The sequence below is a fragment of the Periplaneta americana genome, unplaced genomic scaffold, assembly GCF_040183065.1.
Source record: "Periplaneta americana isolate PAMFEO1 unplaced genomic scaffold, P.americana_PAMFEO1_priV1 scaffold_18, whole genome shotgun sequence".
NCBI classification, from domain to species: domain Eukaryota; kingdom Metazoa; phylum Arthropoda; class Insecta; order Blattodea; family Blattidae; genus Periplaneta; species Periplaneta americana.
The window spans coordinates 2,499,387-2,524,086 of NW_027185499.1; the positions used below are offsets into that span (position 1 = coordinate 2,499,387).

Here is a 24,700-nt window from a genome sequence, read left to right on the forward strand (position 1 = left end):
GGAGGCAATTGCAAGATCTTTTTACTGAGGATGCTATAGTCAAGACCGTCCATGCATGGCGAAGCGCCACATCCTGCAAGAGGTGACCCTGCTTATACTGAACATGGCAGATGTGGAGTAATGGTCAGCACGTCTGGCCGCGAAACCAGGTGGCCCGGATTCGAATCCCAGTCGGGGCAAGTTACCTGGTTGAGTTTTTTTTTCTGGGGTTTTCCCTCAACCCAATACGAGCAAATGCGGGGTAACTTTTGGTGGTGGACCATAAAATAACCATCGTAAAATAACCCAATAAAAAAAGCATGGCGGATCTAGACTTGGCTAGTCGATAAAAAAGCCCCGACATGTAGAACAACAACACATGGTAATCCGGTGAGGTTTTGGCTGGTTGATAAACCTGTGAGATATTCTTATGCATTGGAAAGATATCTACAAAAACTCAGGTAAACATCTGAAGAACCAGCGATCTCCCCAGGGAAGTCCAAAGGCGAAAATCCGGTGCCTAATCGGGAATGGTAACCCCTACAGCAGAGTCCCTGGCCCTCCAGGTGGGGGGTTGGTCGTTAGGCCAGCTACCTATCACTGTAAAAAAGAATTTGCTAAAAAGTCTCAACAAACGAAAGTCAGAAGGAAAAATGGAATCGGACTAAGGCAAAGACAAAGGAACACGAGTAAATTAAATATTGGAACATGGAATGTAACTGCTCTTCTAAACCGGGAAAAATGCAAGAACTAGTAGATCAAATAACTCAGACCAAATTAGATATAATAGCATTGCAAGAAATTAGATGGAGTGGAAATGGCATAATAAATAAAAAAGATTTTACTCTATATTATAGTGGTTCAGATTAAAGAAAAGGCCAACCTGGTACTGGCTTTTTAGTTTTAAAAAAGTTACAAAATAACAATGGATTTTAAACATTTCAATGAAAGAATGTGTAAACTAAGAATCAGGAGCAAATATAACAAGATTACCTTAATAAGTGCATATGTACTAACAGAAGACAAGAACATTGAAAGTAAAGAACAGTTTTATGATGATTTAGAAAAGTTAGTTAAGGGAGTGCCTGGAAGTGACACTTGTGATCTTGGGAGATTTCAATGCGCAATTAGGAAGAGAATTAATATATAGACACGTCACTGGTCAACATACACTGCATGAAAAAATTAATGAAAATGATGAACTCTTATGTCAATTCGCGACAGCAAATGATTTAATAATAATGAGTACACAATTTCAGCACAAAAGGATACACAAAGGTACTTGGCTCTCACCTGACCACAATGCTGTAAACCAAATAGACCACGTTATAAATAATAATAAGAAGAAAGATCTTATAGAGGACGTAAGAAGTTTGAGGAGTCCAAATATTGATTCTGATCACTTTTTAGTTAAAGTCATCATGAATCAAAAACTGCCAAAGATATACAAGAAACAGAAAACTGATCAGATGATTAAATGGAATAAAGTTAATTTACAAAATACCAAGAAAATTAAGCAATATAGAACAAAGGTGTTTGAAAATCTTAAAGGCCTACCAGAAGAACAGGTTGTTAATAACAAATGGGAAGGAATTAAAAAAGGCAATAGATGAAGCGGCAAATGAAACAATTGGTAAGGAAGAGAAGAAACACAGAAATGAGTGGTAGGATGAAGATTGTAGGAATATTATAGCTGAAAAAATGAAGCAAGAATGAGAGCATTGCATAATAAGACAAGAGCTAGTAATGATATTTATAATCAAAAAAGGAAAGAAGCTAATAAAATATGTAGAAACAAGAAAAAAATGGTTAAATGAGAAGATCATCAAAATTTAAGAAAATTCCAGCAAGAACGAAACAAGAAAATGTTTTGAAGAGGTTAAGAATTTCAAATGTCAGCAAAGTGTGAGTCCCATGATATGTAAAAGTGCCAATGGCAACATACAAATGCAACCAAGTGAGGTACTGGATAGATGGAAGGAACACTTCCAGACACTCCTTAATATAAATAAGTTACTAATGAAACAGAAATAACACAAATTTTAGGAATGGAAATAGATATTGATCAACAAGTATCCTCACCAAGTTTTAATGAGGTATGTCATATAATTAACAATCTGAAAACAAATAAAGCTCCTGGATCAGACAACATCTCACCGAATTTGATAAAATACAGGGGAAGAATGCTCAAACAAGAACTGCATAAATTGATGACAAAGATATGGGAAGAAGAGAAGTTACCAACACAATGGAATGAAGGAATCATCTGCCCAATCTTTAAAAAAGGAGATAGATTAATGTGTATTATGTTATTAAATATAACATATAAAATATATGCCATTATATTAAACCAAAGACTTGTTAAAATAATAGACAACAAACTGGATGACTATCAAATGGGTTTCCGAGCTAACAGATCAGCTGTAGACAATATATTTATAGTTAGACAAATATTTGAGAAATGCCATGATTTTAATATTGACCTATATAACATCTTTATTGACTTCAGTAATGCTTTTGATGCAATATGTAGAAATAGAATTATTGAGTGTCTAAAATTTTATGAAGTACCTAATAAAATGATACGATTAATAGTCCTAACATTAAGAAACACTGAGGCAAAAATAAAGGTGACCAATAAGATAAGTGAAAAGTTCAGTATTCGAAACAAGGTGATCTGCACTCAGCTGCACTATTTAGTTTGGTTATAGACTTTATATTGAAGAAACTGGAAACATTACAACAAAATTAAGGCAATGTATAGCTTATGCTGATGACATAATAATAATTGCAAGAACAAACCAGCTTTGATAGAAACATTTAACAATCTAAAAGAACAGGCAATGAAATATGGATTGAAAATTCACTGTGTAACAATGATTTTGTTTAAGTTAATTTTTTTGCTGTTTCTAATTCAGTATGTTGCAAAACACAAGAAAACATCAATTTCCCATGTGTGAAATTGTTTTTAGAGATAAGGCATCGATTTTCTTAATTTCAAGAAAATATCTTCCTTTTGTACTATATAAGTGAGTTTACAATAATAGTTTTTTCTATATTAAGGCAGAAAACATATACAGGGTCTGAGCAAATGTGCAGAAGTTATGTAAGTACATTAAAACATTTACACATCATAAAAACGCATACACAGTGTCTAAAGATGTATTTTTTCCTACTCTCTCTTTTGTAGGTTAAAACACTTACACATCATGGAAAGATATTCACAGTGTCTAAAAATGTGTTTTTTTTTCTTACTTTTTCTCTCGCAGCTTACATCAGACTCTGATCAACCCCAGATGTAGTCGCCACTATACTGTACTTGGTAGTCCATCTCTTTTCTAACAGTTGTAGGTCTTGATGGAATCTTTCGCCCTGTTCCTATGAGTATGCATCCATGTGTGACTTGAAAACATCTGACTGGAGGACATGTAACTTGAGTGACTTTCTTCAACCCATTGCTTTGTAATTCTTCAGAAGACCCTACACCACCTCCCTGTAATTGTCCACTCTACGATCACCCAGGAAACCTTTCACTATATCACGGAAGCTTTTCCAGGTTCCCCTTTGTATAGGTAGAAGTTTCACAATGAATTCATCATCGTGAAGTAATTTCTTCACCAGGGTGCCCACAAAAATTCCTCCCTTGACTTCACCTCTGAGAGTTTGGGGAAGACAGATACTTGAAGATATCTGAATTTGTATCTAGTACTTTTACAAATTGCTTGATGAGGCCAACCTTAATGTGGAGCGGAGGCATCAGAATCTTGTTTTCCTTCACAGAAAGCTCCCACCTGTTTTTCTCACCAACCACAAACTCCGTCTTCAATGGCCATTCACTGGTTGAAAATGCCTGGCTATATCCCTGCTAGCCTACAGGCAGAGAAAACAGGGATATTTTGTGCTTCCACCTTGTTGTCCCATCAAAGACGCAATCATTTTTAAGTCACTAATTACATTCCACTGTTGTTCTGCATAGTTAACCATCTGCAGAAGCTGCTGGACATGGGAGTAATCTTCTTTAAGATGGGCTGAATGAGCAATTGGAATTGAGGGACACTTGTTGCCATTGTGGAGGAGGACAGCTTTCAGACTCTTGCACGAACTGTGAATGAAGAGCTGCCAGTCCTTTGGATCATAGGGAAACCCTATTTCTTTAACAGGTCCCCACATTGTGGCAATAACACAGTTTTTCAGCGAGAGTGAAGTATTGCGAGAACGTTTGGTGACACTTCCTCTTGTCCGGATACCTTGCAGCTCCAGTCCAAAATGTTCCACTGCTTTTAATCTTGATGTTAAAAGTTCTGCACAAGATTTTATTAATCCTAAGTCCCTGATTAAATTGTTTAACTCCTTTTGAGTGGGAAAGTGAGGTGTAGCCTCTGCATCCTCTGAGAAGTCCTCTTCCTCGCTGACACGATTCACTATTGGAAAAGTCAGACTACTGCCGTCCTGGAGGAGGAGAAACCAGAAGCTCCTCATTGTGTGCAATAGGCCTGAGTGATGATGGTAGGGCCTACACATTGTTTTCGTACCTCTTCTGTGATGGGATAAGTCAACAACACAGGAATAGCAGATATTCCGGTGATCTGCTGGTTCATTCTTCTGCTCTCTCCTCTGTGCCAGGCCTCAGAATGAATCTACAGCTCCTACACACAACATGTGGTGCCCAACTTTGTCTTGGTCACCCATAGGTACGCCGCAATATGACTTGCAGGCTGAGCGGGAGTTGTTGGCATACTTGATTCTGTTCTTCAGCACTCTGGAGGTCAGGAAGACCCGCACACGTAGCAAACCAGTCTGGATCATGCTTACAATCACTGGGAGACACCATCATTAATCAACCTTGTCTGTGAAGCAGTAAATTGGATTAACTCTATAAATATAAGATGAATATTACAAAAAATACAGAAAACGTGCTAAGCAAATATTACGTAAACTATTAAATTACATAATTGACCACTAGGAACAGAGAAACGATTACAAGAAGGTAGGAGTACCCAATTTATCTTATTTGTGATCTAATTTATCCAATAAATGAATAAAATTTACTTAAACCGAAAGGTTTTTTTTGTTACACAGTGTAATTAATGACAAGAAAACAAAATTCTTAAAATGTAGCACAAAAAGAGAAACTTTAGGAGATTTTAAAATAAATGATAAAATGATTCAACAAGTACCAAGTTTCAAATATCTTGGATCAACTGTTAATAACAACAACGCCATTGAGGAAGAAATAAGAGAAAGAATTGTAATGGGAAACAAAGCATACCATGCCAACCTGCAGTTATTTAGAAGTAAATTGATATCTAAACAGTCCAAATTTAAGCTATACTGTACTACAATAAGCCCTGTAGTAACTAATGCCAGCGAGACATGGGTCCTTAAAAACTCCATAAAACACAGACTACTAATTTTTGAAAGAGCAAACTAAGAAAAATGTTTGGTCCAACTAAAATGAATGATGGTACATGGAGAATTAAATGTAACAGTGAACTGAATGAACTGATGAAGAATAGGAACATAATAAATCATATAAATCATTAAGATTAGGATGGTTTGGTCATATAAATAGAATGGAGAATAATAGACTGGTCAAACAAATATACAAATGGAAACCAATAGTTAACAGAAAGCAGAGTAGACCAAGAAATAGATGGGAGGATGATGTCCTGAATGACTTGAAATTGATGAAGGTGGAAAACTGGACAAAGACAGTTGGAAGCCGTAAAGAATGGAAGAAAGTTGTTGAGAAGGCCAAAACTTTCACCTGAGAGTTGAAGAAGAAGAAGAAGAAGAAGAAGAAGAAGAAGAAGAAGAAGAAGAAGAAGAAGAAGTTGATAATTAACACTGCATTCGAAGTTTACATTATTTGGAAAACTCATTAATTTCAACGAAAATAGTGCCCATTCTGGAATCCAAGAGGATGCTGATGAAATGCAATTATTTTTTTTTCAGCTATAATACATTGTCCTTTAGTACACTATTCATTTTATACAACTTTTAACACTAGGCCTATATCACTTAGGAATACAATAATAATTACTTTCACGTGTTAATAGCACAAGGAAAGGTTGTCAGATCGATGTCACAGTTTTGTATGGGGATTTGTTTGGTGCAAATACACAAAAAATAAAATAACCAGTGTCTCAGCTCTCTCTCCCATAGGCCCCAGTTTACACGTAAAAAATAAAGTATGAAATACTATCGGAAGTTCTTGAATTGCTATTGCATATTCATACATTCCTGTTTTCTGTGTAGACGATTTTTTATAGTATAGTGATATTTTGAATTAATAGAGAAACAGAAGAACTCCAAGTATTTCTTCACCACAAATCACACTTACATTCGCCAGAATTCGAACCTGGTTCTCCAGTGTAGAAAGGTGACACTCCAACTGTTCAGTTAAGACTAATATGTGTAGTACAGTTAGCATACTGAATATTAAACTGAAAATCTGGGTTCAAGTCCAAATTGGCATAACCTGAGAGGTTAAATTTCTTGTGGAGTTTTTCCCTGTTAACACAGGAGATATTGTGCATTATTCGCGAGCGCCTAGGCTATGATGATGGCTAATCTTAGTTTAAGATCTGTTTATATTTAACTATATTCCTGATAAATGCTGTTTAAATTTACGCAATGTACACTTCCACTCCATCGCTTACTTCATTGTTTGGTTGGATTCAATCACAGTAATAGTGTTGTTCTCTACAGAGAATCAATGAATCAATGAATCAATGAGGGCAAGACTCATCTCAAGGGGACATTATACTGAAATTACTAACTTCCATATTTGTAAAGCTAAATTCACAAGACGTTTAACACTGGTGTAGCTGGTTAATAACACATGTACAACATTTCATTCCTCTACGACAAATGGTTTGCATTTTATTAATACCTTAATGAAATATTACATCACTTCATATAATAAGTCCCTTGCGCCGCAATTCACGTTATTTTTAACTGATATTCACCTATATGATTCTTTATATACATTGGAACAAACATTATTATTGGGTTTCTCTACACAATGAATCGGTAAATTACTAGAAATTTTTTATGGTTATTAATATTTTTATTTTTTATTCTTTTATAATAAAAAAATTCTAGTAATTTACTGATTAATTTTACAGCAAAATCCTATAGTATATCCATATAAGTGAATATCAGTTAAGAATAATGTAAACTGTGAAGCAAGGGACTTTTTATATAAAGTGATTCAATATTTTAATAAAATATTATAAAATGCAAACCACTTATCACAGGTGGATGAAATGTTGTACATTTGTCATTAATAACTAGATATACCAGTGATCACAATTTGATGAATCTAGCTTGATAAATATGGAAGTTATTTATTTCACTATCGTGAATCCTTTACAATATGGAACTTGGAAATTTCAGTATAGTGGCCCGTTAACATTTATGTGAGCTCCTAGCCTGAAGACAACTTGTCTCATTTCATTCACACTTAAGGGACTTGTGTAAATTTTGCAGAGAAAAAACTGAAAAAGCCATCAACTAGCATGAACATTAAATGGGGAGACAATTAAGCCAGTCAATACATTTGTCTGTAACAACATAGATAGCAACTATCACAGTCTTCGTCCAGTTACAGAGCCCAGAAAGGAAAGTAGCACTCAGCACTCAGTAAAGAGCTTTCAAATATTATTTTGCTATGTATTTTTCTCCTTGTTTGGAATTTATCTAAGGGTGTACATCAACACAACAAGTGAAAAGCTTAATAACATTTACAACAGGGAAAAGGTGCCTATCTCCACTGGGAATCCTACTCAAGAAACAACACCCCCTCCCCCAGGAAGAAAGTCTTACTTAAAAATGACGAAGACAAATATTATATTATATTTTAGTAAAGCTGTTTAATTATTTTTTATGTTTGTGGCAGCAATTGAAATGTTAATTCCTGAAAGTCTGATTTATGAGTTTTCTGGGTATTTGTAATTTTACTGTCAAAACATTATCTTTAAGTATTAAAATTATCAATACTACTATTAACTATCAACGAACATTTGTAACAAATGAACATTTTTACCACTGTTAACAACAGTTGATAATTGATAATGAATTGCAGGTGTCTACACGCTGATAATCATTTGTAAATTTTTATTTTTGGTTTTTACAACGTGAATTTTTGCTCATGACACCATTATTTTGTTTCCTTTGGAGTGACGTAGGTGTGCGACTTTTGGTGACTTTGTGATATTCCTGTGACACATGCTGTCTCCCGAGAAAATTCAGGAAATTAAACCCAGTAGCATTGCAAAGCCGGTATCACATTGTGGTCTACTTGATTTCCAGTTTATGGGTCATTTGTGCCTAAATACTGTAGTAGTATACACCCTTGATGAAGAAGAAGATATTCCTGTGATAGTGAAAGGTTTGGAGTCAGTTGGCAGCTGAATACAAAATGGAAGCATACAACCTGAGCACAAGGCGATTATTGTCAAGCAGTACTCCACTAGTGGCAATGTTATTATTGCTATCAAACATTTCCATGTGTCAAACTCACTTCCATCAATTTTAACAAGATAATACATTGTTTTTAGAGCACCATTTCGATGCAACTGTATCTTATCCAATGATAGACACTATTTCTTCAGAGTTCAACAACTGTTTACAGGGCATGAAGGCTATTGGAGCAACACACGATTTACAACCACAATGTTTGTGAACTCCAAAGAGCCAGAAAATGGGAAGAGAGCAGAAGATGATTTTTGCAAAAGATTTTCCGAAGATACATCTCCATCATTTTAATCTCAAGTGTTTTCCATCAGAACTTTCTTTAAAGACGAGCTTGAAAAAATGAAGAATGTTAAAGCATTGGCTGATTTGTTTATAATAAGTAACTTTTTGATCTATACACAGTATGTTTCATTTACTTAACAGTGACTGTACCCAAGGTGGAATGATCATTTTCGAAACTGTCTACATAGCTTACAGGGTAAGATTGTCCATTTTGCTGTCCATTAAAAATGAAAAAACAAATTTTAGCAGAACAGCAATTAATGATTTTGCATCAGCAAAAACAAGTGACAAATATTTCAAATTTTAATCACCATACAAACAATTTAATGAAGTTAGAATACCCAGTGTTCATAAATTCATTTTTTAATTTAATCAGTTTATTGTACTACAATAAATATCTACAATATTATGTACCCAAATTTATGTCAATTTATTTAGGTACCAACCTATGTTTATTATATAGAAATATACTTTCCATTAAGGTGTGCTTACTTTTATTTTATATAGGGGACCCCAATAGATTACAGTACAGCACTAATAGAAATGACACTGGCTGGTTGCCTGAAGAAAGCTCCACTTCATTTGAGCAAATGTATGAGTCGATTATGTCAGCATGGAAATCAATACCCACTAATATGGTCGTAAAAATTTCAAGGTGAAGTTCAATTCTAACGCAATGGATGAAGTGAAGACAACGCAGTCTGGTGTCAATGAGTCCAATAGCCCAAGAAAACTGATAAATGATGATAAATAATACAAGCATGCAAAAACGAAGGTACCACTAATAAAAAATATTTTCAATAAATAAAATATGTGTTTTAAGATTTCCAGTATAAGCAGCACACAAATTATACTCAATTTTCTGGAAAAAATGCAGCTTATACCAGTGGCAGATGGTGGGTTTGAAAGTTGACGAAGCCAAGACATGACTGATGAGAGTTTGCATTACATGTATTAAAAATATAAGGCCTGTCATGTACCTCATTACCAAGCGCAGAATTTATAGGTTTTAAGAAATTAAAATTAATTTTCCAATCTATGTTTTAGTACTTTTTTAGAACTTTAAATCTTATGTTTAGGAATTCATATGATTTTATGGGGAAAAGAAATAAAAAATAAACAACATACTGTTAACATATTACAATACTCTTAGAGTTACATTCAAATATTCATTATTATAGGCCTAACAATATAAATCTAAAAAGTAGCCTGCTGATTCACGTGGTGATGATGGAATGTTTTATGGAACTATTTACCAATATTAATACATATTAATAGTCTGTTATGTTTACAACACTGTATCTTTATTAAATTATTACACTCGCTAACCACTCATTTAAGTAGTGCTGCTAATATGAATTAGGTCTCTTTAGGACATTTTAAGTCCTAACCTACGAATTAGATCTTTTAGGTCATATTAAATTTAATAATGTTCTACATAAAACGAATAAGAAAAGCAATATTTCGAGAGTAACGAGATAGCAAAAAATGGTTTCGAACCTAAGAATCTGGGGCTTGCTCATTACTATTACATAGCCTAATTTTACAGCAAATTCACTCCATGATCCTCTTTCTTTGCAAACCGATCAATTAGGTCATAACATACTGAACAACTGCTACTAGAAGAAGCTAGACAAATCTGCATTTAATTAATAATTATATATAATAAATAAATAAATTTTCAGTCATATACACTTTTCAGTTTGTGAGGTCAGATAATCTGTTACATCACAATATTTAATACAAAGTCACTAATATTTTCGACTTTAAAAAGTCATCATCAGGTGCATGAGAAGCAAACAATTTTAAATTAGGTGATAGTTGATCTAACAATTAATAATATAGTAAGTAATGCACATGCTGGCATTTACAAGTATGTAAGTTTCGTGCCTCTTGAGTAAACTGTACATGGTAAAGCTGAACACTGATGCTAAATTCTCGTATGTATATAAAACAAGGAAAGGCACAGCATGATATTAACCTTATACAATTACGGCTAAATATTCTCATTAAGTCATATCATTAAAATTAATATTAACTATGTTAAAATGCTATATGTAATATATAAATTTAAAAGGGATGGAAAAAGCTGTTGTGCAAATGCTGTTGGTAGGAGAGCACGCAGTCTAATTTGTCGTGGTGAATGCCATATTTGTATAGTTGTTCAGTTGTTTACATCCAGACAAGGAGGCGTGTTTCACCCGACGTTACATGTTTTGTGATGTAACAGATTATCTGACCTCACAAACTGAAAAGTGTATATGACTGAAAATTTATTTATTTATTATATATAATTATTAATTGTATTCACACTTTTCTGAACCAACATGTCTTTTAAATCTGCATTTGTTTCTAAACTCTCGATATATTTAATATACTGTATAAATAAATATCTCGTAATACAAAAGAAAAAATAACAGGAACACCCGTACACAAGAGAAAAATCTACCAACATAAAAGAAAACTTTTACTCAGGGAGAGAAAACTAACAACACGTGACTCATTTTTCTAAAACAAAGAAGAGAGAAAAAGAGAGTGAGCTTGCCAATACAGCCGAAAGCAGCCATGACTAGCAGTACAGTTGTCAGCGATGGGTAGGACATCTCCAAATTCAGCTCCCCTTGAGAGTTCTAGTTAAGTTTAAACACTCCGCTAACCAGCTATCTTATTAGTTTAACTGCTGTTGTCATGGTTACCAGGGAGCAGAGTATCTGTCCCCTCTCTCCTGCTATCGCATGGACACTGCAGGCTGCTAGATGTCGACTATACAGGTTACAGCACTATCTGTTATTCTTCAGTACAAAATACTTGTACTATCTACAGTACAGCGAGTGAGCATGTGATCGACTTGACATAACTTCCATCTTAGTTGTAGGGAATTTGAACCTGGGCTTATAACTCAAGCGCTCTAGCACTAAGTTACCATGGTACACTAGCAATTTAGATGTGTTCAAATCTATTTTTCAGATTCTACAACTTTTCATGGGTTTCGTTACAATACAGTTTTACTCAACTCAACTGTGACTCCATCTTTTATGATACAATAAGATGATGTCGAAGAACACTGCTATTCAGATTTTTACTCTGAAAAGGACCTGAAGACTTTGAGATGATAACTGAGGGAGTCTGTGCCCTTAAAAGACAAACACTGAATGAAATCTGAATTACTCTAGAATAAGAAGCTCCGTGAAATATAGTAGAATCCCTCTTAACCGGCACCAAAGGGACCAGGCTAGTTCTAGATACAAGATATTGCCAGATAACTGAATAAATAGTTTTAAAAATCACCCGTTTGTATTTCATGATGCCAACTGTTGAAACTGCAGTCATGTGAAGCTCACTCAGTGGCGGTTCCTCAGGGGAGGGGAGGGGAGGGAGGAACGTCCTCCTCACATTTTCTTCTTTTGAAAGTAAATACCAAATAAAATATGTGCCTTGAAATTCGAGGAAGATTCGATAATTTTTAAGTTCACAGCTACAAGAAAAACTCGGCTGATCAAGTTTTAAACAACGCGCGCTCATGTGCTGTAGAAAACTGTGACAAAGATGCGAGATTGTCTGTGTAGAGGAAAGGCACTCCATTCCTCCTATACTGCAGTTAACACACATAGACAACAGCGCACTAGTGGCCAGAGAAAGAAGCAGAGTTTTAAAACAAGTAAATGTACGGAGAGGGAGGAGATCCTCCTCTGAATCAGCGCATGGGCGGGAAATAGAAACCGACTGGTCGTGCAGCAAGCTAGCTACCGCTGCCACCTAACGATGCTGCATTCAACCAGACTATAACACATCTAGAAGGAGACACAACAAAAACAGTTTTAACGCAACGCTATGAAAGACATAATGTAAACTTTTTTGTAATTATAAATCAAAAATATTATTCATTGCACTTTATATAGGCTACTATTCATGGTTTAAAACTTTCGTGGATATTTGAAAGTTAAATTCGGGTTTATGTAAAACAAAGAGGAAGTAGTTCTACGAAGTTGGCCCCTGAAATTCACTTCTATTCATTGTTTACTAGACAGGGCAACAGCCAAGTTGTCAGTTTTGAACAAATATATTTGAAACTGAAAGTAGATACTCCAAACTACATCATTTTTAACATAAAAAGTTAATCGGCCACCGGGAGATTTGAACAATAATGATAGTATGACTTTACAAGAACTGACATTCTTCAAAAGCATGTGATAATGAACTTGTAAAATGTACATGTGGCAACACAGACCACGTGGGTGGGTGCAGTGTTCTCGCTTTCCTCAGATCATTTCCCATTCCCATTTCCGTAAAACGGTTCCGGTTACGAGTTAGTAGCTAGTCTCTTCCAACATGTGTGATGCTGTAGTATGCTCGAAAAATGCTACGAGGTTGTGAATTTCATTGTAATTGTTAATTTTCGCAATTATTCAACAATGAATGGAAGTGAAAACATTATATATTTAGGACAATTATTTAGGAAACTCAGTTTACAAGAACAGATTATTGCTATACAGAAGGGAAGGCCAACCCCAACACTACCTGGTCTTACATGTATGCATGTAGGCTAATTTGTAGCATGTTTCATTCAAGAAGGTGTCATTTCGTGCTGTCAACTTCTTTCCTCCTCTTAAGAAATATGCAGGAGCTGCCACTGAGCTCATTCCTCAATCACTTAATCATAACTAAGTAAACATAAGAACTGTCGATTTTCTTCATAAAAAAGCATAAAAACGGTGTGGATTTTCCTTATAAAAATACATCACACAACATAAATAGTACACTAATTTAGGTTCGAATATTCACTGAACATGAATGTTTGCACGAACTTACTAATGTGGCAACACTGACGGCCAGGCTGTGAAATTATGGCAATTGAATAGGTTTGTTTTTAAGTGATTTTGTTTTGGTACTGGTGGTTAATTGGGTGACAGTTAAAAGGGATTTCAATATATAACCTACAAATATGAGTCATAAGCCTTGAAATATTTCAATTGTGTTACCATAAATCTGAAGCAGAGACAACCATCAAAAGTAAATGTCAGTAACTTCCTGAAACTGAAGTTTCAGGGTTTTGCAATGAACTTCACACTTTTCATGCTAAAGTGACAGGCATTATACTTCCATTGGAGCAGTGTCCAGTCCAATAAGCACACACACACACACACACATATATATATATATATATATTCCTACTTTCCCTTCATTGTTAAGCAGCAGAATGTAACCTGAGAGGAACAACTTAAATTCCTTGCCTGCAAATTAAACACTGCTTAAAAGTGTTCCCTCCACCCCTTAGCTTTATATAAATACTACCACAGGTAATCTTTAACCCTTCAGTACTCGCGTGGATTACAATAGTAATCCACTGATATTTAATCCTCTATTACGTCACTGCCTGCAGCACTGCGTAGTTGAGCGTCAATGCAATTTCTCGTCACAGTCTAAGTGAGGCATTACTGGTGTTTAGACGTATTTGTCGCAACCCTTTGGAAAGTTATACGAAGTTTTATAAAGTGATGCACAATTTTTCCGAGTGGATTACCATTGTAATCCACGCGAGTACTGACGTCAGTTTTTTGTTCAGGTAAGTGAAATAGTTTTTAATATGGTTATAAGTGATGCAATGCAGTAAGTTTATGAAAAAATGTGTGACATCGTTCCATCCTCTTCGCAGTTTGCTCCAATGGGTACGGAAACTACAAACAACATTTGCAAATGGCTGGATGAAGATATGGATGATGGCATTGAAAATGAAAGTGATGATGAAAGCAACAGGGGAGATCTTTAGAATGAAGTTCACGATTCTAATTCAGAAGAAGACAATGATGATGATGATGATGATGATGATGATGATGATGATGATGGTGGTGGTGGTGATGAAAGACTAATGTCTATAAATGATGGAAACTGCTATACGGATAGAAAAAAAGACTACAATTTGGCAGGCAGATCCAGGAGCTCAACGAGGGAGAAGACGAGCACAAAATATAGTGATTCATTTATCGAGCCCTAAAAGGGCTGCAAGAATTGCGCGGACCCACACAGAGAGTTTTGACTTCTTTATTGATCAGACAATAATCAATGTAATTGTAAGGGTACTAATATTTTTATTGAAAAAGTGAAGCGTAATTACGGACGTGACAGAGATTGCAAATTAACAAATGACGTAGAAATTGAGGCACTCTTGGGTATTTTGTATTTTGCTGGCGCCTTGAAATCGGGAAGACTGAACGTAAGAGAACTATGGGATAAAAATGGCACAGGAATAGAGTCAATTTACCTGACAATGACCTACAATAGATTCTAATTTTTGTTACGATGTCTACTCTTTGATAACATTTATGACAAAAGGAAAGGAAAGAAATTTATGAATTGGCTGCTATACGTGAAGTATTAGAGTTATTTGTTCAGAACTCACAAAAGTGCTGTAGTCCAAGCGAATATGTAACTATAGACGAGCAGTTGGTTGCATTCAGAGGACGATGTCCCATGAAGAGTATATACCTACTAAACCAACAAAATGTTGGATCAAAATTTTTGCTAAGGTGGATGTGAAAACATATTACACTCATAACTTGGAAATTTATGCTGGTATTCAACCAGACTGTCCATTTCACCGAAGTAACAGTGCACATGCAGTGGTGAAGAGGCTGGTTCATCCCATCAAAGGAACAGGAAGAAATGTGACCACCGATAACTGTTTCATGAGCATACCTCTGTGTTTAGATCTTCTAGAAAATGACAAAATTACACTTGTAGGAACATAGAAAGAAAACAAAAGAGAAATCCCTCCTCATTTCACAACTACTAAGACAGGCAAGTTAACAGTACATTGTTTGGATTCAATGAACGCTGCACGTATGTACCAAAGAAAAAAAACCACTGTTAGCATTATCAACCATGCATTATGATAAGGCAATGGATGAGGAAACGGGAGGCAGCTAGAAACATGAAATAATATCATTTTATAATAGAACTAAATGTGCTGTGAATGTCCTGGAACAGTTATGCTCACCCTATGATGTAAGCAGAAATTCACGACGCTGGCCTCTATTTTCTTTGACTTACTAAACATGTAATTTGTTTGAACTGTATGGAAGAAATGCGTAGGCCTACTTAGATAATTGAATCAGATGTAGATTAGGCTATCATGTGCGTTAAATCTGAACTGCAAAAACATCTGTAAAATATTATATGTGAAGTGTGAATGATTGTTACATCCCTGAATTTTTTCATTGCTACACCCCTGAGTGAGGTATTTAGTTATCAAATATGACGTAACAAAGGTCAGCAGTAGTGAACTTGCGTTTCCTGTGGGAGAGTTTACATCAAGAGATCAGGTGACCTTCAAACAGCGAATGAGCAACAATTCTAGATAACCTACATAATTATGATGATAGCGAACTAACTCATAACTATGGTGCAACAATAAATTATGACTCATAGACACGTCCAGTGTGGAAACATTATGTAAACATGTCACTTGAATGCAATTTGTGTACTATAATACGTTTCATTATTAATATTTATATTTAATACGTTCCGTTATGCGTAACATATCCATTCTCATTACTGTAATAACTGAACACAATATATTTCTTAACATTTAAATCTAATTGCAATGTTTAAACCATGTCTGCAAACAAAAACAAATGTGGATTACCATTGTAATCCAGGTGAGTACTGGCGTTACGAAATTTAACGCGAGTAACGAAGGGTTAAAAAATAACAGTCTTAACTGTTACTGTATCACAGTTCCTCATAAAAATAACAGTAACAGGCTTAGTCCGAAAGCTAAATACTATACTAACCACGTTCTAACATTTGTAATAATGTCTTTTTTTTGTTTAAAAACATCATTGTACAGTTGCTGAAACATATCGTCACTTCAGTAAGTATCAGAAAAGTATCAGCAGACTCGAAATACTGATTTCCTGATACTGCACCCTGGTATAACAATAGCACCATGACACACGAACAACCTGTGAACTCAGTTGGGCCCCGCGTTGTCCCAGTTCGAGAGGGCCTTGAAGTCCACGCTCTCAAACCTCCATTTTTGTGTAAGTGATGAGGAATCACATGCTGAGACATAAAGCATTTGTCTACCTGGATCAGAATCCAAGCATCTCGGATTGCCACCATGGACCAGCCATTGTTGCTCCTATTTATAACAAGCAACAGCTATTATCTGTTCAATACACAACACACTGTTCTCTTGAAGCAATAGAGAGAATTACTGATTCCATAAGAGTACATTTCGTATAGGAGTACTGAATTCACCTAAATGCTTACTGTGCACCAGAGAAGAGGACATGGAGATGGAGCACCTGGCTAATTGTGAAACTCTTAGGACATTTGTGGATCTTCCATCAAAATATTGGGAAGCAAGAAGGATGATCACTTCGTTGTTAAATCCAGAGCATTAGATACACACACACACACACACATTTCAAAAGAAATGAGATCTATGCGAATGGTATAAAAATTACGTTCTTACTTCACTACTCCAGTAAAACCCCTATGTAACAGACTGATATAATCCAGACAATGTTACAAAATGTGCTGTAAGGATGAAAGGTTCGATATTTTCATTAAAATTTTCATATACAGTAAAATTCAATTTTGATGATCCCATTTTTCAAGGAATGATTTCAAAAGTCTCAGAAGAATTACCATAAAAACAATAGAACTTATTTCCACATTCGAGAAACCCCACTTTAAAGAAAATCCTACTTTCAATGGATTTGATACTTTGAATAAATTTTGGAATACACAATCCGTTTTATCAAAATTCCAAAACTGTTATACGCATCTGTAGTCTATTCCTATACGAGTTATGGTCACAACAGTGTGGCAGTAGCAGCAGTACATTGCAGTTAACAGTGTGCATTGATATCTCGATTAAAAGTAGGTAGGTATCTTCTTTTTTTTTTTATCCAATGCCACCAGGTTGTCTTTTCGACATTTTTGGTCTTCTCTCCTGGCCGTGGCTTAGTTGTAACCCACTTCTGAGGTTGGGGTGCCTGGAAAGCGGAGTTACATTACCCCGATGATGTGATAGGATGATTATGATAATGTCGTGCCAGGAGAGGTCTTAAATCTAAACTTAACCTAAATTCCAGCCCATGGACGAACACAGGAATAATCCCCTTAAAGGAAAAATTCCTGTGCTCTAACCGGGAATCGATCCCGGGACCTCATGAACTATAGCCAGAAGCTCTGACCACTAGACCATGAGGCTGGCCACCTTCAGCAATATTTATAGCGCATTACTGACCTACAATACCAAACCTAATATCTGATGATCAACGGTATCGAAACTAACATAGGTATCTAATGCTCTTGATTTCACAATAGAGTTAGTTATTTTCTCTCTTGCTTCACAGTATTTAAATGTAAGACTTTCATTTTGTTTAAGTTCTTCACAGCGTGTTAAATGATTTATATCCATTTCTTCTTCTTCAAAATACAATTCATAATTTGAAGTAGACAGGATGTCAGTTCTACATAAATGTTTACCGAGACAATCATGAGCAGTAAAGAGCCTGAACATGGCTACAGCAAGCTTTTCCAGTAGATTTTTTCCAATGAGAATTTACTGTAGCATTTAAGATTTGGATATTGTAATTATTTTTTATTTTACCCCTTACTGCATAGGACAGCTTTGTACACACTGGTTTAATATTCAAATAACTTAACTAGTTCTCTCTTTCTCAACTGATGTCACATATGGTCAAATCCAGTTATTCTTCCAGTGCCATATCTGTCCCAGTATGCAGTTTCAAATATTGTATTCTTATATTATAAGTTATATGAATATAAAACCTGTATGTGCCATATCTGTCCCAGTATGCGGAAAATGGTTAATTTTTATAGCTTGTTTTATGGAATAATATGAAAAATTATAATTTTCTTTTTGTTTCATTTTAGAACCTTTCTTTGCCAGAATGTTATTTTCGCTTATACCAAAACGTGCAGGAAACCAATGAAGAACTATAATTTTATTTAAATTTTGAATTTCTTTAATCACTAAATAGATTTCTTTTATTTTTTGTTCATTTTAGATTGATTTGCTGGTACTACTGATTGTATTGTGGCTCTAGAATCACATAATATGTCTATATTCTTCCAATGATGAATCCAAAGAAATAAATTTTGAAAGAATGTATAAACAGCTTCAACTCCTCCACCAAAATTACTGGTACTTTTCCCCACATTCTTATAGAAGGAAAAGAAAAGTAAGTAAGTAGAAATGCCATATGTTTGCATACGGAAATTGTAAATTTTATTAGAGTATTCAAAAATATGTGTGATTTTGTGACAGTATCATATTATATGTTTAAGGGAATTTACTGTAAGTGTGTGTTTGCTAAAATTAAATTTAATAGGTATTAAGAATATGTAAATATACAGTGCATGAGAAATAAGGTTGTGATTGACACTGCCTGGGCAAACATGCATGCATGGAGGCTTGGCATCACTTTGCCCAATCACAATTTATAACTCTTTATGTAAGGGATCAAACACTCAGCATTGTCGAAGTTCGTATCAGATCATAAGCCTGTATTCCATGTCCAGTTCAAAATGCAGTGCACTGTGCTCTGGTTTGTTCACAGTTAAGCAACATCATACAATAACTGACTCAGTTTTATATACAGGGTGAAAGGGAATCTGTTACATTAATTCGCAGAGGTAATAGATGAAGTCATGCAAACAACTTTGTCAAACAAGTTTTTTGATACGCCGAACAGTTTGGAGAGTACGAAATGTAACAAGTTGCAACACTGTAACGCACCAGACTCAAACAACCCTGCTCACATGAAGGATTCTAAGGCACAATAAGCCTCCGGCTAGCCTTTGAGTCCCTTCTCCACATAAAGATAAAAAATAATAATATACACGTCAGTGACATTATTAACTAATCAAGGTGAGATCAGAGGCCAAATTTAAAAAAAAAAATTTAATTTGGTTTTTGTTTCAGTGAAACAAGCATCGAGGGACTTCCACTGACTTTTCACTTCTGTTGCATTCAAATAATTATAAAATACGGTAATTTGGTCCAAGGAGCATCCATTTTTGGTGCAAAGATAATTCGTTTGCCGTGTTTCTTAATTGAAATTAACCTAAGTGGGTTGGTGTCTATTCCAAAATCAGCAGAAGTCCCTCAACACTCGTTTAACCTTTGTTTCAAATAATAATTTGGAATTTTCTGTGCAATTTGGTATAATAATTTATTGAAAAAATTTGAATTGTAAGTGCTTTTAAATATGTAATACGTTTTATGTGTCAAACTACTATTTTTTTTTTCATCGATACTACTGCATACAAATATAAATATATCTAAAATTATTTGATAAGGAAAGGTTGTGGTTTGGAGTTTCTGAAGCTGAATGATTGTTTCGTAAATTGGCGGTATTGTTGAAAACTGTAATGGCTATCTTTATTGTGAATTTTCAAAACAAGTTTAATATTCTGTGTTTTTTTTTAAATTTACGTTTTCTAACATTTGCACTACCGGTCAAAAGTTTTCGATCACCTATAAAAAAAACTATATATTTTATTTCAATGTACAAACACATTGGAAAAGCTAAATAGATCAACAAAATAAATATTTTCTCTCTCTAGCATTATGATTTAATAGAATATTCAAAACGAAATCCCTGTTTTAACCACAAATCCATAGTTGTGATAGGTGATCGAAAACTGATCGAAAACTTTTGACCGGTAATGTACTTTGTCGCTCTTTTTTATCAGGAGTTTTTTCTCTGTCTTGTATGGAAAAAACACCCAAAAGTTTCCATTGCAGCCCATGGCTTATTGTGCTTACCACTCCTATTCTGTGAATGATTGGGTAGCTTGTACAAGTACAGCACTGTGAGGCTGAGCTCTTGTACAAGGTCAGCATGCTCAACTGTGAACTTAATCTGGGCTTTCAAAATTTCCAACTTGTGTACCTATTTATCAGAAATTAAGATAGATAGAAGCATGAAATTTTTACAGCTTATTTTTAGTATTACATTGATTGTTGAGGTCTAGTTTCAGGTCATTTGCTTAAAAACTTTGTTGTGCATTCATATTAATGCAATTTCATTTTTCTTAAAAAGTAGTAGAAAGTCATAACTTATTATTTTCACAAAGTTCACTTTTTAAACAAGAGCTCAGCACTTTTAAGATAACAAAGAATCAGTTTAAAATATTCACAGACATATCTGTAACACTTTCTGTGATAAGGGTACTTAAAGATGGTGAATTTAACACTGGTAATACAAGGTCTCTAATCTTACCTTAATGGATAGATAAATAAGTGAACTAACAAAGTAAAGAACAGAGGAAGGACTGAAGGAACTAATTAATATATAAACAAGTAGCTTGATGATCAGTCAGTTGGTAACAAATTTGGTTATGGTCATTCCAACCATCATGGATTCTATGAGTCTGGCAGTTAAAAGAATTCTGTGTATGAGACAGAAGTATCTCTTAACACCGAATTCGTTACCTACAATGATGCGTTCATGGTTGAAAATGATGACTGATAGAGCTACATTTGACGTGGGCAAGAAATGAGACCAGTAAATTTTTCGTGGAACTCTAGTAGTCAATAAAGAAATTAATGTAAAAATATATGAAGGGTTCACAACCAGAGTGGACCAAGTCCTTCTGGAATAATTTTGAGAAATTGAGTCTTAAAAGTACCTGACTCATGCTTAGCAACCTTCACTTTCCATAGGAAATGCTGCCCTCTCTGGAGTAACAAATGAGTTATTAACTTAGTTTGTTAAGGCAATGAATAAATCTAAGTTTTCTTCATCTGAGATTGCATTAATCCACAAACTGACCACTGGTAGACTTGATCCACTCTGGTTGTGAGCTCCTCATATATGACAGAAAGAATTGAATGAGGAATTTGAAAAAGGGACCAAGTCCATATTTTTTGTAAATTGAGTTTATGCCCATTTCTGGGTCTCCATACACTCTTCTTGGATTTCAGCATTAAAAGGAACGAAGTCCTTTAGAATGTACACATTTAAATTGTGTATCAACATGTTTGGACTGTTAAATATCCAGATCCATACAAAAGGTTTCTTGTCGTTTTCTTCAAATTTACTTTTCCAGACTTAGTCCCTTTTGAAAATTCCTGATTCAATTATAAAATAGAATTCGAAGGCACAATTAGCTCACCGGATTGTATCGCCACAGCTGATTTCCCTGCATGCCATGACAGGGGAATAAGTTCACTGCAGCCTTGTTCTGTACATCTGACACGTCCCAACACATGGTGCGGCCCTTGGGACGTATGTCTTTGTGCCATGTCAGTATGAAATTCTGTGCAAAACAACCACATCACATTTTCAATGCTCTATTATCATTTACCACTCTGTCATCACCTCAATGTCTCTGAATATTGTCAGTCTTTTAAATGAGACATTACACAACAATTACAATTACTGAAATTTGATTGTTTTAGTCCTTGGCCCACAGTTTTTAAGTTTCAACAAAATTTCTTTCACGATTATGAAGGGGTTTCCAAGAAACCGTGTCTCAAGTAGGTGAGCCTCTGAAGAGAAAAAATATCAACTATAAACACATCTATTGCGAAGTGTTTGATAATATTGATAACCACTTGGATGTAAGATTTCAAGATTATCCTAAACTGAAATTTTTAAATTTATTGTCACCTCAAAACTATGAAAAATATACTAACCAATTCCCAGAAAGTTGCTTTCAAAATCTCATAGATACATATGGAAAATTTTTCGACATCATTCGATTGAAAAATGAGCTGATTGTAGTGTACAGCAGTGAAGAGTTTAGAAATAAAACCATGAGTGAACTTGCAAAACTATTGAGTACTAATTCAATGCTGAAAAAAAGTTTTCAGCAGTTTAATGTGTTAGTGACATTACTGTGTACAGTCACAGAAGAAAAATCTGGCCGATGAGCAGCAAAACTCGTAATGTTACTTACGCCGGTTTTTTTGTAATTATCACAGTACAGAGTATCTAAGAGGGATACTGTTTACTCCCCCCGACGTTGCTGGTCTCGGAAGGAGAGGATTTCGGACTGTTTCTGTTCACATTCCATAAAGTTGAAACTCTTGTGTTCTTGTCGACATAGGCCTACAAAAATTTTCTTAGTAAGCATTGTAGTAGTAATTTTCAGATAAGTCAATATACAATACAATATAACATAAATATTTATTTGTTATTCAGTCTAAATGACTTATCAGTGTTTTAAAAAAAGATCAATAAAATGTATAAATATAAATATTCATTGAAGTTAAAGATTAAAATAATGCTAACGTTTTCGCCTATTACCACCTTTAGGCATTTGAGCAATATTTTATATTAGTTACTTACGATACGTATATATTATAGAACGAATTGCATCATGAACAGCTCAACTTCCTGTTGAAAGTCATACCTGCATTCTACGTTTCAACATCTGAAATTATTTCGACGTCCACTCAATATGAAGTTTAATATTGGAATCAATAAGAACCATAAGATTATATCATTATAATACATATAATTACATCAATAACAACGGCACATACCAGTAATTGGTAAAATTATACGACCAAATGTAAGCATTAATAAGACATTATAGAAGTAATCAATTTTTATTACAAGGTAATATTTTATTTAATTTGAATTCATTTTAAATCTACAATTTAATCTTTGTGTCCTATAGTTGTTTAATTATTGTCGTAAATTTAAGTAGAGATGAGGATAATTAATTCAACTATCATACATATCAAAACAATAATTAACTCAACTATAGTTTATCATTTAATTTGCACAAATGATTTTAATCTGTTAGTTTTAAGATTGATTAATGTACATATATTCAACAGCCATGCCTTTTACTGTAAATTAATGTATCACATGATATTGTTGGCTCAAGTGCCTGAAGATGCCAATAGGCGCAAAAAGTTAGCATTATTTTAACCTCAACTTCAATGAATATATATTTTATAAATTTTATTGATCTTCTTTAAAACACTGATAAGTCATTTAGTCTGAATAAAAAATAAATATTTATGTTATATTATATTCTACAGAAATTTGTTATTTCATTGTTTTTACCATTGCGGGTATGAGGAATGTTACTGATTTCATTATCATCTCCTCTGTTCGTCTCTCTTTAGTCTATAGACCAGGGATGCTCAACCTTATGAATACTGCGGGCCAATATTAAAAAAAATATATTATTGGAGGGCCACAGACATCGTCCAATAATAAATTATTTACATAAATGTCTTGCTAATTAGTGATTATTGTAATTTATATTAATTAATAATACAGGTCTGTTCAAATATTTTTTTTTAATTTTAAGTTTGAAACTTTAGTATTGGGCACAGCTGCTATAGACATACTACATTTATGCAAATCTAGTCTTTCAGGTGAAGCTCCCTGTAAAGCAGAATTGAAATTATTCAAATCTGCTTTACAGGGAGCTTCACCTGAAAGACTAGATTTGCATAATATATACGTTACTGTGTACGTTAACAGAAAACCACAATTCCAAGTCACACAGAGCTTGTGTGCACTCGTTGTGGGTCTCTGGCGTTTCGTCAGCCCATGCGAGTTGTGTGGATATAAAGGGAAAGGTTGAGACGGTGTCGGGTGGAGTTCCCGGGTAGCTCAGTGGTAGAGCGCTGGTACGTTCAACCAGAGGTCCTGGGATCGATACCCGGCCCCGGAACAATTTCCCCTTGAAATTATTCATACTACATTTATTTATGGTTTATTCTTATTTTAATATCTTCCTGGCAAAACAGACTGCCAATATGACGAAGAGTAAACAAAATTGAGAAAGATACAATACATAGGAACTTCGTTCTAAGACGATATAGAAGTCAACAGTCAGATAAACTAGAATAAATATAAATTGATTGAAGTAATCCAATACAAACGGTATAAGTGAACATTAAAATAAATTGAAATAAATATATATAAATTAATTTAGGTAAACAATT

The 24,700-nt window shown here is 34.5% G+C and overlaps 1 protein-coding gene across 7 annotated transcripts in view; it reads right to left on the reverse strand.

Moving 5' to 3' along the window:
- The window catches only part of LOC138693707 (putative polypeptide N-acetylgalactosaminyltransferase 10), a 387,765-nt gene that overhangs the window by 243,363 nt on the left and 119,702 nt on the right, over window positions 1-24,700 (reverse strand). For 4 of the 7 annotated variants that reach the window (XR_011330385.1, XR_011330384.1, XR_011330383.1 and 1 more), the window contains one exon: window positions 21,901-22,044. The exons of 1 other annotated variant lie outside the window; for it this stretch is intronic. Coding sequence is in view for 2 of the 6 variants with exons in the window: in XM_069817535.1 (XP_069673636.1) it covers window positions 16,712-16,882; window positions 21,901-22,044 (315 nt within the window). In the remaining 4 variants the exon portion in view is untranslated. Of the gene's footprint in view, window positions 1-16,449; window positions 16,883-21,900; window positions 22,045-24,700 lie in introns of those variants that run through there. 2 more of the 7 variants (XM_069817535.1, XM_069817536.1) reach the window with 2 other exon arrangements.